The 13,850-nt window shown below is 36.8% G+C and overlaps 1 protein-coding gene across 3 annotated transcripts in view; it reads right to left on the bottom strand.

The window, feature by feature from the left end:
• Positions 1 to 3,906: 3,906 nt before the first annotated feature.
• Positions 3,907 to 13,850, bottom strand: part of APLF (aprataxin and PNKP like factor) — a 93,481-nt gene continuing 83,537 nt past the window's right edge. Inside the window, exons 9-10 of one of the 3 annotated variants that reach the window (XM_060117252.1) lie at positions 11,569 to 11,615; positions 3,907 to 4,425 (exon numbers count right to left, since the gene is read on the bottom strand). In XM_060117252.1, the coding sequence (XP_059973235.1) occupies positions 4,223 to 4,425; positions 11,569 to 11,615 (250 nt within the window). In that variant the 3' untranslated portion in view covers positions 3,907 to 4,222. Of the gene's footprint in view, positions 4,426 to 11,568; positions 11,616 to 12,085; positions 12,162 to 13,850 lie in introns of those variants that run through there. The other 2 variants (XM_060117254.1, XM_060117253.1) reach the window with 2 other exon arrangements.

Here is a 13,850-nt window from a genome sequence, read left to right as displayed (position 1 = left end):
GTTTTGCTCACAGTATATGGAGAAAATTAGGCCTTATACAGATATATAGTTAGAAAAGGAAGTATTTTAATAGGCTTTTCAGATAACTGTGAATATTATTTTCAAAATGTCACCCAAAATAGACAGAGCAGCTTCTGAGATGTTAGGTGCAATGTGTAACCTGAAATCATATTAATGAACTTTACAGACTCTGTTACACTAAGTTTCATTAGTCTATCTTATGCCTTGAATGGATCTTTTACCCATGCCTGATTTTATAACATACATTGGTCATTTGGAAAATAATGGCTTGCTCAGTTTTATAGATCTCCTAAATGTGGACACATTTCATTGTATTATATCACTATCAATATCATCAGAAGAGTTTTAAAAGTTTTGGGAAGCTATCAAGCTCACAGCGACATACACAAGTTTTCTAAAATTCTAATTTTTTCTTTGAAAGCTCTGTTTTTACAATTACAACATATACTGTTGGTTGCTCTCCTTAAAAAAATAGGCGAAGTTCATTTCTGAGGAATTGTCTGCCATATACTCAAATGTGAATAACCACAGTATGTCTGCCAGTCACTCTTGAAGATAAAAATTGTGTTCCATGAAAAAAATCTGCTAGTTCAGATTGTAACTTAATAAGACAAAGGCTCTTCCTCAAGAATGAGACTGTATTTCAACATGCAGCAAGACAGGACATTTAAATTATACTCCAGCATTCCTTTCTTGGACTATTTCATTTCTACCCATTATGCTATTTGCATACTTGCCTCACTGCCTTTGTGAGCTCTCTGACTGTAGACCCCATGTCCTTTTCTTCCTTGTATTCTCCACAGTGTTCGGTAGTCACTGTTACTGAATGAATAAATATCCTATCTTCCCAAACAGACTGTAAGGACATTGAAAACAGAAACTCTGTGTTATTCTTCTTTGAATCACCAGCACCCAAGACAGGGTCTTGGGCACAACAGAGTACAACTGTGGTTGTTTATGATAATCAAGTTTATTATGTATATTATATCAAGATGGCCGGTAACGATCTCAGCAATAATTACTCTTTATCATTTTTCTTTCAATACCTACTGTAGAGGAGCAGCTTCATAAGTTAGGTTTGCAGATTGGCAGGAAGAAACCAAACACACATACACACACACGAAAGAGAAATTAACTGGAACAAGGTGGTCACACAGAGCAGGGTTGGATAGAGCATGTTGGTGTGTGGTTTCCGCCTCCATGGGGTGTGTTGGTGACACTGAACTCTGCATAGATAAATCAGAAGAAAGTCACTATCCATTTATTGTCAGGTTTATATCACCATTCTGGAAAAATTATGCTCACAATCTATTTGCTTTCATTACAATGAATGTTTACAACCACTAGGATCGTCTAGTTCTAGAAACCAACAGTATCAACAAAGCCATCCTCAACCTGGGAGAAAAGCAGAATCAGCGCCCATGTGTCACTGAAAAATCTTCATGTCTCCAGCTTCCCAAGGTCCCAGAAAACCCACCTCCCTTCAAGAAGTCAACAAAAAATATCTGCTTTTAGAATTAAACATGTAGGTGAGAAATGTATATGTGATCATTTTTAGTTTGAAGGAGGAGGCTGGGATATAGTTTAAATTCCATGAACACCACGATAGGGAGAGTTGGCTCTTTTCCACGTTCAGGACAGCAATTAATTAAAGAATCAAGTTTTTGTTAATATTGCTTTTGAGCCCACAAATGTCATCAGTTTTCCCTCTATTTTGAGAGTCATAGACTTAAATATAGTCCAATTACAAGTGGCAAATTTTTCTTACACTTTAGTCAATTGAGTTACACATTTATACCTTTGTTATACTCCAAAGTGTCTTCAGGATGATTATGAAAGGCATATCAAACTATCCTTAAAAAACAGCTACCATGAGTTATCATATAACGCTACTTCCAGGAAGAATATATTCTGATATTGAATGCTTTTTTTTCTTTCTAAAAGACGAGTGTCACCTTTTGCATTCTTTTTTTATAATACCCTTATTGAGATATATAATTCAGATGCCATAAAGTTCCCCCTTAGAAAGTGTATAATTCAGTGGGTTTTAGTAAATTTACAGAATTTTGCATCATCACCACTAATTTTAGGACATTTTTATCAATTCATGAAGTCTTCTATGCATTAGGAGTCACGCCCTACCCCCCTCCCTCCTCTAGACCCTTGCAACCACCAATCTACTTTCTGTCTCTATGGATTTGCCTATTTCGGATATTTCATATAAAAGAGTTTATACAATTTGTGGCCCTTTGTGTCTGTCTTCTTTCACTTACCATAAGGTTTCCAAGGTTTATCCATGCTGTAGCATGTTTCAATCCTTCAGTTCTTTTTTATGGCCAAAAAATACTTGGTTGTAGAGAAAGACCACATTTTGTTTATCCATTCATCAGCTAATGGATATTTAGGTGTCTCCACTTTTTGACTGTTACGAATAATGCGTCTAAGGACATTGTGTACAAGTTTTTACGTGGACACGTTTTTAATTCCTTTGGGATAGATCTATGAGTGGATCAAGAAACACTTTAAGGATTAAGTTAGTGCAAAATGAGAATAAGTTCAAAGAATTTTTTTCACAGGTTTTTCAAGCTCCCAAGACTAAAGGGACATTAGGAAAAAACATTAGTTCCTAAATAACAACAGAGAGAAAATCAGAATAATAGACAATAGAGAAATACTTACCTTTTCCTTGCTGTAATTTAAGTAAATTTTAATATTATACAACTTCTTGAAAACAAATTTAAAGACACTAAGAAAACAATTATAAATCTGTCTTGCTCTTTCTAGATATACATTTTTAGGTTCTTTTAGAATAGAAAATATTATTGTTTAACAAGGAAACTTTTGATTTATGATTTCAATACTGTATCTACTGTGTTGTGTACATACCCAAATTAAAGATTCTAAACTATATTTCAAAGATTCTAAGTCATCTAAAATGAAGAGTATTACAGAGCCTAAAGTAGTTTAAGAACAGAGATACAGGGACTTCCCTGGTGGCACAGTGGTTAGGAATCCTTCTGCCAGTGCGGGGGATGTGGGTTTGATCCCTGGTCTGGGAAGATCCCACATGCCACGGAGCAACTGGGTCCGTGCGCCACAACTACTAAGCCTGCGCTCTAGAGCCCGCGTGCCACAACTACTGAAGCCTGCACACCTAGAGCCTGTGCTCTGCAACAAGTCACCTCAATAAGAAGCCTGTGCACCGCAACAGAGTAGCCCCCGCTCGCCACATCTAACGCAGCCAAGATAAATTAATTAAAAACAAAAAAGAACAGGGATACACTACATAAAATTGGAGAAGAAGGAGTTTCTTCTTGAAATAAAAGGCCAGCATCTTGAATGCTGGCAGACAACTTGCTACTTTCATCTGAGGATAAAAGAACTAATATCATTTGAGAAAATTATGGTTAAAAATAATTTCTTTATTCTTAATGTAAGGACAGCACATTGAGAGCTAAAATAATCAGGCAGGACTTCAGTTTGAAAAAGAAATGGTCAATTCTTTGAGTTTTCCTAAATACTTTTAAACTCAGACATACAGTAAATTACAGAGTTGGGACACAAAATAACATCCCCAACATGGTGGACATTTCTCTTCTACAGTCTAGTTGACTCTATTTGCAGTATCCATTTGGTACTGATTTCCCCGTTTCAAAGAATAAAAGTGGTAAATGAAATTGCAAACCTCACATCTAGGGTTCTAGAAAAAATAACAGCCATTATATGATGGCTGCTATTTTTTAAAGCATCATTCTGCTTGAAGAATTACTTTAATAGGAATGAAAGAAGCATGCTTTCCCACCAATTATGTAATCTGCCTGGTTATACTGGCATAAGTATTCTATATAAAGACAGAATCTCTGGAAAAAAGAAAAGAGACCAGTGTTTTGTGCAACCTATGGCTTTTACTTTTATTATAAACACACAAAGTACATGAAAAATATCAATTATTTCTTTTTAACTCTGTCTGCTTATTATTTCCAGATGCTTTAAATAGTATAGAAAAAGCAAAGCAACAAAACAAATTCCATCCACTACACTGAAGGGTGACATTTCAGTGTTTCACTTGTAAAGAGTCAATAGTAAAGTCATAACTATAAAAAGAAGGAAAACAATTATCACTTAAGTGCTTCCTTAGTTCCTGAATTATTTTTCCACAAAGAAATGGCAAATATGAGCCATATATTACTGCAGAGGAGAGTTACTTTTTTCTTTTCATAAACTTTTTCGCTTCTTTCAAAAGCCCTTCCATATCTTCCTTTTCTAGGTCTTCCTTTCCTGGCTCCCAGTCGGAATCTTCATCTGTTGGCTCATATTCTTCTTCCTCATCGTCTGTAATGCTGTCATTCAGGTTGTACTCAGGGGGTTGGCCAACAGTGTCATCTTCATCTGAAATGTTTCTCACTGAAAAACAGTTTAGTACCTAACACATTAGTTGCCACTCAACCTGGGATTAGAAACATCTAACTGTAAAATATCCTTTTCTGCCAAGAAGAATTAATTTTACTTAATACAAAGCTAACTACTACGAATTTCTAGAACGGGGGATAAAGCTCTCATTTGTTATAATTCTAACTTTTTTTTAACATTTGCTTAATTCTAACTTTTCCTACCATGAGGCTCCCAAGACTAAAATGTCCTCTAAGATTCATCATAATGGTTCCTTAATAATATCATAATCATATTCATGCTACCCTACCTTCCACTGTGGTAGAATGTATTTTTGTCCCAGTAATTCACTGTCGCTCCCTGTGATGTGATCCTATTTACCCACCCCCACTGACATCAGACGTGGCCAAAGAAAAGTGAGTGGAAGTAATAGCTTCCATGGAGAAGCTTTAAGGGCCTTTCTGTGGTTCTGCTATTGCCATTTCCCCTCTGCTAGAAGAACAGTGTGTCCCAGATAGAGGCCGATCCTTCAGCCTGGACTTAGGATGAGAACACACGTGAGACAGAGCCACAGCCAACATGCAGCTACATGCATGTAACATGAAGGAGAAATACATCTATTTATCGTTGTAAGGCACTAAAATTTGAGGACTGTTTGTTATCGCTGCAAACCTAGCACAATCTCATTGACACACCAGGGTTGTGACAAATGAGGAAATATAAGCTTACATACTTTGGAAAATTTAGCTCATGCTTCAATAAGACTAGGATTACTATGGTAACAGCCATTAGAATTTACAGATTTCTAAATAACATTATAATAGTAGAATTACAATTCTAGAATTCTTCTGTCTCAAAACTCATTTCTTCTCTCATCCCACTCTGTTTTCTTTTCTTTCCACAGTGAGCAACAGAGTTGGTTTAAAATAAGGCAGTGAGAGACTCTAGGATGATGTGGAGCATTTAAGAAACAGGTAGGGGGCTTCCCTGGTGGCACAGTGGTTGAGAGTCTGCCTGCTGATGCAGGGGACACAGATTCGTGCCCCGGTCCAGGAAGATCCCACATGCCGCGGAGCGGCTGGGCCCGTGAGCCATGGCCACTGAGCCTGCACGTCCGGAGCCTGGGCTCCGCAACGGGAGAGGCCACAACAGTGAGAGGCCCGCGTACCGCAAAAAAAAAAAAAAAAAAAAAAAAAAATCTCTGGAGGCACTGTGACCAGCATCTATGCCCCGTGTGGTACTCTGCTCAGCCTTGTCAGGGTGAACCGCTGCAACCTGAAGAGCCAAAGTCACGATAAGGGCAAGTCAGTGCCGGAACTCAGCTCTGTGTCCTTTGTTAGTGGTCCCAGGTCGACATTTCAGGATTTTGAATGCTGGTATCTTCGTGGAATCAATTAAATGGGCCCTCTTGTAGCAAATTCTGTAGTAGTGACTTTAAATATTCCACAATACAAATGCCATCTAGATGGGAGGGTTTTTTTTTTTTTTAAGTGCTAAAGGTATTTTTAGAGAAATAAATTTCTGCCTTTCAGTGTAACTGGGCCATAGAGATAACGAAACTTTCCTTACTTGGAAAATGCTCTGAATCCGCGCACCTGTTGATCTGAATTATTTCATGATTTCTTGAATTGTGGGATTAATCTCAGGAGGCATGGTTCTGAAATAAATATGACTAGCACCTAACCTAGGAATCAAATATCTGTTTTTACCATAACAATTAATAAGTTTTTATGCAAAGGGAATTCAGAGAAAGCAAGAAAAAACACATATGCAAGCATTTTCTGAGCAAGCTGAAGCATGGTATCTGAATATCCGGATTTAAAGTGATGAAGCCAGTAAAGTTCATATAAACCCTCCTGTTTGCTACACAAAAATTTCAAAGAAAGTCTCTCAGACAAGGAAGCTTGTTGGTTAGAAAATCAGACAACTCAGTCATGGGAGTCACATCACAGAAGATCCCAAGCCAAGACCCCAAAACTGTACACAGAACACCATGGTTAGTGAAAAGCTTATTGAAGTACAAAAATAACAGGAGAGGGAGTAGTAGCTGTTTAATATTTTTAATCAATAGCAAAAAATAATTTTTATAGTTTTATTTTTGGTAGTTGTGACTTCCAATAGATTTCCACAGAATTAAATAGCGTAATACCGTTTTTGAAAAAATAAGAGCCTACATTTAGCATTTTCTTACACTGCAGCTATCTTATTTGAAATATAATTGTTGAACATGTCTAAGAAATCAGAAGTGAGCTTGTTTCTTCCAAATCAAGGTGAACTTGGAAGGAATAATTTTTCCTCTATCTTCACATAAGTCACTTTTAAGTTTCTAGCTACTAGTTTTTGCTGTTTTTATGTGGTGTTCCATTCCCCTCAACCAACAAGAAGTCTCTTTAAAAAATAGCATGGTTTAAGAAAAAGAGATAGACTAGGAGTGTAGAAGTATAAAGATCTGCATCATGAAGCCCATGACAATGAACAAGGGATTTAATGGAATTTATCTTTTTATCTGTGAATCAAAGGATGTTGATTAAATGACCTCAAAGATCCTTTCCAACTCCAAAGTTCTAATTTTAAGGACAAAGCAGGAATTTTCATTTTCTCTACAGAAATATGAAATGCAGAGACAGGCTGACAGCTTGAGTATTTGAAAGCAGCACAAGAGAAATAAGCTGTCACTTTTTAAAAAAACGGATGGGTAACACTCTTCTACCATAATAATGAAAAATAACAACCTCTAGAAAAAGTAACAAACTCTTTAGCATATTTGAAACAACATGCTATTAACTATTTGGTATTAGGATATGGTAATTTCTGACTTTTCTATTTATGCAGAGGAATTTATAATAACAGAATGACAACTCTGAAGTTTGTATCCAATATTTCCTGTACAATTTAAAATTTCACCATCAAAGTCTTATCCCAAGAACCAAGTCTGCAGAGCTACTGAAGAGTATACTGTGTCACATACATGCTGGAAGATTTTTACATGGAGAAAAAAATCTTTCCAAATTGCTGATTTTCTCCAAATAGTTTTCTGGTAATAGGCAATAATAAGACAGATGTCTCATTACAGCTTAACATCAATAATTCTTCAGGTTTTATTTTCCTTTCTTTTCCAGTATATCTTAGGACTAGTTAGGATATTAATTTTCATTTAAGTGAAAAAATACTTTAGCCCAGCATCTCTAAAGATGAAAGCTTACTACATACTATAAGAATAAACATTTTTAAGGCTTCCCTGGTGGCGCAGTGGTGGAGAGTCCGCCTGCGGATGCAGGGGACACGGGTTCGTGCCCCGGTCCGGGAAGATCCCACATGCCGCGGAGTGGCTGGGCCCGTGAGCCATGGCCACTGAGCCTGCGCTTCCGGAGCCTGTGCTCCGCAATGGGAGAGGCCACAACAGTGAGAGGCCCACATACCGCAAAAAAAAAAAAAAAAAAAAAAAAGAATAAACATTTTTAAATGCCTCATTTTACTACTAAAGACCAAGCTACTAGTTGGGTATTCATATTTTAACTTCGGGAAAGCAGTTTGTGCAGGTCTGATCCACTTTACTATACATTAAGTTTATTTCTTTTTTAAAAACACCATTGCATTAGCCTTTTATATGTTCCAAAATCTCTCAGGTTTCCCCACAGTAAGCAGCAGTTTACAGAATCTCATTTAAGTTTCACCAACCTTCCTTAATAGCTTTCTTTCTAGATCTTTTAATTTCTACTTCTGAAAAGAAAAAAGTCTACATAAGCACATGTGTGCATACAACTGCAGAACTAGAGAAATATGAAAATAGCTATCAGTAGGACATTCTAAATTTTGAGCCATGAATGGTACTGATGACCTAGAATCATGACTACCACATAATAATCAAAGCCAGAAAGAATGACTCCAATAATCAGGTAATAAAATGCTGATGATAATTTCTTTCAAATGCTATCAACAAGTAAGGTAGCTAAGAAAGTTTAAAATAAAATTTTCCTGGCATTGATTACTCTTGTATTCAATATGTTGTGCTAAAACTGCAGCATTATGAAAACGTGTGGAAAGTTAGTGAAATTTTAAACCAATTAGATATACAAGAAGCTTAACAGATGATAGCAGTCAAACCTACAAAAATTGGAATACACTGCATAAACTGTTACATGTGTGGAAGAACTTTACAAACTGAAGTGTTTTAGGAGTGCTACAAATCGGAAATTAAATAATAAGAATTTCATGTAGTTATTCTGTATTATAAAATTCTATAGTATTTGGTATATAGAATATGGGTCTATATTAACTTTTACTGTTTTATTATGTATTTATGATACCCCCACCTCAAATTTAACATGTGTTAAAAAAAAACCCCACAAACTACCTAGTTCTTCCTCGTGATCTCTATTATCATCTCCATCCTCCTGATAATCTGTACTTTAATTTTCAGTCATTCCTATTTCCTTTACCTCATCCTACCCCCCCACACCACAACCAATCAGCTGGCAAATCCTATTGACTCTTCCTTCAAAATCTCACTTGTATCCAATCCTATCTTCCTACTCTCATGGTAGCCTAGTTCTGGTCCTTTATTCAACTACCTAACTAATCTCCAGAGGGCTTCCCCTACTCTAATTCAGACTGCTCATCATCAGGGGTAAAATACTGGCTTACCATTGTTTGTCAGTGCACATACCTCTTTGGTCTAGCTTTCAAGAGCTTCTATTATCTGACTTCAATACATCCCTTTAGTATCATTCACAATAACTACAGAGACTCTCCCTGTCAGTTAAACTGATCCACCTTCTAACTCCAAACACAACTTTCCATTTTCTACTCAATGTCCTTGACTCATCTATTATTCACTTTGTCTGGGATGTCCTATGCCCACCCACACAAAGCTAAGAAACAAAGATAATTGAAATCCTACCATCTTAAAGACCAACTTAAAATTCCCTTATCAAGTCTACCCTGATAAACCCTGGCAAAAAGTGCTCCATCCCTTTCCTCCAAGATTTTAGAGCATCTCACCCCAAGCATGTAGAGCCAGAGCTGGTTCTCATGTATCTCTGTAACTTTGCTCACTTGGAAGACACATAATAAATGAATAAATGAGTGAATGAGTAAATGAATTGTTACATAAATCAGATTAAGATCTTGGGTAATGTTAAACTTTAAAGATTTGGGAAATAAGAAAAACAAGTATGTTAGCATTTTATTTTAGATATCTCTAAATTAAGAAATATGAGACCTCAACATTTAATATTTTAAATACCCCCGGACACCTTAATTTATAGGTTTTTAGAGTAGGAAGAGATATTCTGACTATATTGCCACATAACAACTCTTGAAAGTACATTAAATATATAAGGCTAAACTGTTACATTAAAATATCATACTTAAAAAAAAAACTGTCTTTCCAACAAAATAAACAGTTTTTCTTAAGAAAAGTTAATTGTTCTAAAAATACGTTCATTCAGAAGACACTTCAGTGATAATTCAAAGAGATTTTTCAAAGAAAATTCAGATACTTTTAACTATGCCATATGATGCATATTGTCGGTTTTAGGAAAATGGTTCCTAGTTCTGTAAAGATATACAAATGTGTCAAATGCTCTTTCATGGGGCAGTGCTGAAATCTGTCAATAAAACAGAGTTTTAATCAAATATTATTACATTAGTGTTCAAAGGAAAGTTAATTTAACAACCATAAATGCTATAGCTTTAGATACAGCCCCAATAAAGAAAAGCATAACATATAAACTCTGTACCATATTAGTTCAGATAAAGTGATTAAATCTGTATCTGGAGTATTAAAGCACTGAAGTGTGTTTCAATAAGAAATAGCAAATAGAATTCCCTTGTGGTGAAATTAATTATTTTTATCACTTGGTTACAAGTTGGCTGTGTTTATACATATACAAAGGCAAGTGGGCATAGCCTGGATAGTACACTTTATTCTCTCACTCTGTGGGCAGAAATACTGGATGCTGAATTGGCCTCTGCATTATTAAATGATACGAAGAAGCCAGAATTTGTTAATGGGAAAAAATATTAGAGTTCAGAAGCAGGGGAAACAGAAGGTAAAACAGACTGATGTAAACAGGACTGACAGTCATTCGATAGTTGCATCTCTGGTGTCTATCTCCCCTTCTCCTTCCCCAAAACTAGTTTCTACTGGGGATCTCTGTGGTTCTGAAGAAAGGGACTCTGCCTTGGTTCCAAGGGTGGAACAAACTAATCAGTGGTCACAGTGATTAATTCAAGAATAAGAATATAACCTAAGCCAGTTTAAAAAAAGTTAATTTTATGATTTTTCCTAGGAATAGCGAGAGTCTCTCTCTCTCCTTACATGTAAACATGGGGAGTTTACCATGTTAAATGGAGTTTAGCCAGTTGAATAAGGATGCATATAGTTCCTTGGTGGGGAGAGGAGCCAGTCTTAGGATAAAAATCACCCTCTAAAGACAGGATGATGGAAGGAAATTGGGTTGTTGGTGACATTATTGACATTATTAATGAGCCAAAGCAACAAATCTTGTCTAATCTAGCCTTGCTTCTGGACTTTTCAGTTATAGAAGCCAATATGATCTCTTTATCATTTAGGCCAGTTTGAGATTTTGTTTTAAGGTACCTGCAAACAAAAGAATCATAACAGATACCAAGGCAAATATATATTGTTGGACAATGATTGTAGAAAACATCTGCTATATAAAAACTCATCAGTTGGGCTTCCCTGGTGGCGCAGTGGTTGAGAATCCGCCCGCCAATGCAGGAGACATGGGTTCGAGCCCTGGTCTGGGACGATCCCACATGCTGCAGAGCAACTAGAGCCCGTGCGCCACAACTACTGAGCCTGTGCGTCTGGAGTCTGTGCTCCGCAACAAGAGAGGCCGCGATAGTGAGAGGCCCACGCACTGCGATGAAGAGTGGCCCCCGCTCGCTGTGACTAGAGAAAGCCCTCGCACAGAAACAAAGACCCAGCGCAGCCAAAAATAAATAAATTAATTAATCTTTAAAAAAACTCATCAGTTATTAAATCTAAGAAAATTATTAAAATCAGCAATTCAACAAATTCACAGAAGCAGAGATTTAAAAAATTCACAGTAACTGGAAACTGTATCTAGGTTTAACAGGAGAATCCATTTGAAGGTTTCATTTGGAGTTTCCTGTAGTAAAATTACTTACCTGGAAATGTACTATGTCTATATTCTATCTTGTGCTGGGGATTCTTCCTTTAAAAAAAAAAGGGGGGGGGGAGAAAGAAAGCAAATATAAGGTCTAGTTTGACAATCACTGGAAAGGAATAGGACTATTTAAATTAAACTAGAGCACTCACTAACCTATGAATAAAATTAGCAGTAAACCTCTTACTGAAAAGCATTTGCTTTGTTATTGTTGTTGCTGTTAACTCTAGTCACCATGCTGTACAAAGCATTTTTCTTTCTAATTACATTTACTGAGTGCCTACTCCATGCCAGGCATACTTCTAGATGCAAAGACAGAGTGATGAACCAGATAAAGCTCTGCCCTAATGACTGACATTCTACAGAAAGGCAGTATGAGACAAATAAAATATAATACAATATACTGTATTTCTAAAATGTCAATGCCATATATCACATATATAAAGATATGAGGTAAATTAGTATATAAAGTATATAACACAAAATATCAAATTGTGTGTGTGTGTGTAATATCTAAAAGGATACTTCTAAGGCTCTTCTAGAATCCAAAGACAAAAGCATGTAAGTCATGTCTCTCCAAAGAACACCAATCAACTGTTATGAGAAAACAAGAAAGTCAGTTTGCATCCAGAAATTTATAATAACATATCCCAAAGTCAAACAGAAACTACTGTTTGAATATCTACTTTTGATTATATATATTGATGATCGCTTCTATCATTTTATTAAACAAACGTTTGGGTACACTGCGTATACAACACATTCTCCACAAAGTACAAAACTACCCAGGCAGCAAAACCCCAAAGCAGCAACTGGTTGATCATGATCCATTTGGTGGGTACTTTTCTCTTAGGGGACTGACAAAGGAAAGCTGGGGAGCGCTGACAGTAGACATGTGCTGAGGTATACAGTTCAGATGAAGCTGTTGTGAGGATTCAGGAGTAATATACAATAAGTCCTCAGTTTAAGGGCATAGTAGGCGGTAAGTAATTAATGTTAGCCATTGATTCATTCATCAGTGGTCCAAGAAATAGGCATGGGCCACTTATTACATGCCAGGCTCTGTGTCAGGTGTCAGCGACTTTTCTTATTGCTAATATCTCTTCTTTTGGGGTAACTTTTCCTAAAATATGAGCATTAAACACAGTATGAGAGTGCAACCACACAATTAACTGGGGTCATAACTCAATAGTTTTGAAAAGTGGAAAACTGATTCACCAAAGATTGTGTGTTTGGGGTAATTAACACAAATTTTACCTTTTGATGGAAAAGAAACTTCAAAGTTGAAAGAAATTAATTGGATAACTTAAACGTGATGAAGAGAGCTACAAATGAAGAAAGCTGCCATGATGCTTCATGGGAAGATCTTTCCTTACTGAACATGCTGGCACAGGTCATTAACTTGTTTAATTCAGTCTTTATTAAAGTACAATTAATGTTGGACATCAGGGGAGGTAAAACAGAAAAATGGGGGACATTAATACCAAAGGTATTTTTCATCAATAATCTGGAAAAAATTGCTGATCCTTTGAGATTGTTTTTGGTAACCTTTTTAAAATCTTGTGGTTTTTTTTTTTTTTTTTTTTTTTTTTTTTTTTTTGTGGTATGCAGGCCTCTCACCGTTGTGGCCTCTCCCGCCACGGAGCACAGGCTCTGGACGTGCAGGCCCAGCAGCCATGGTCCATGGGCCCGCCTGCTCCGCGGCATGTGGGATCCTCCCGGTCCGGGGCACGAACCTGCGTCCCCTGCATCGGCAGGTGGACCCCCAACCACTACGCCACCAGGGAAGCCCTAAAATCTTTTTTTTATTACTGTGGTAAAATATACTAGTAACTTTTTATTTTGAAAAAATGTCAAACTACTGAAAAGTGGCAAGATTAGTACACAGATATTCCATATATCTTCATCAAGATTCTTCAAGTGCTAACATTCTACACAGATGCCTCATTATTATTATTATCTATCTACAGTCATTTGAGATTTAAAGGCTTTTTCTCCTTCCTTTTAATACATGTTTGCTTCAGGTACCAAGAAGTTCTAACCTTTTCCTGCTTTGCCCTTAACAGAGCAGGATTATTGAAAAGTTCAGTATGGTCTTAGTTGTTTGCTACTGGAGCCTCCTTCAAAAGCTGCTTTCGAAACTCTCAAGTAACTAAATGTCAGACTTTAAAAACAAGTATAGAGGGCTTCCCTGGTGGCGCAGTGGTTGAGAGTTCGCCTGCCAATGCAGGGGACACAGGTTCGTGCCCCGGTCTGGAAAGATCCCACATGCCGCGGAGCGGC

The sequence above is a fragment of the Mesoplodon densirostris genome, chromosome 14 (assembly GCF_025265405.1).
Source record: "Mesoplodon densirostris isolate mMesDen1 chromosome 14, mMesDen1 primary haplotype, whole genome shotgun sequence".
Classification (NCBI taxonomy): Eukaryota; Metazoa; Chordata; class Mammalia; order Artiodactyla; family Ziphiidae; genus Mesoplodon; species Mesoplodon densirostris.
Note: the sequence above shows the minus strand (reverse complement) of the source record. Positions and strands in the feature narration are given on the sequence as shown.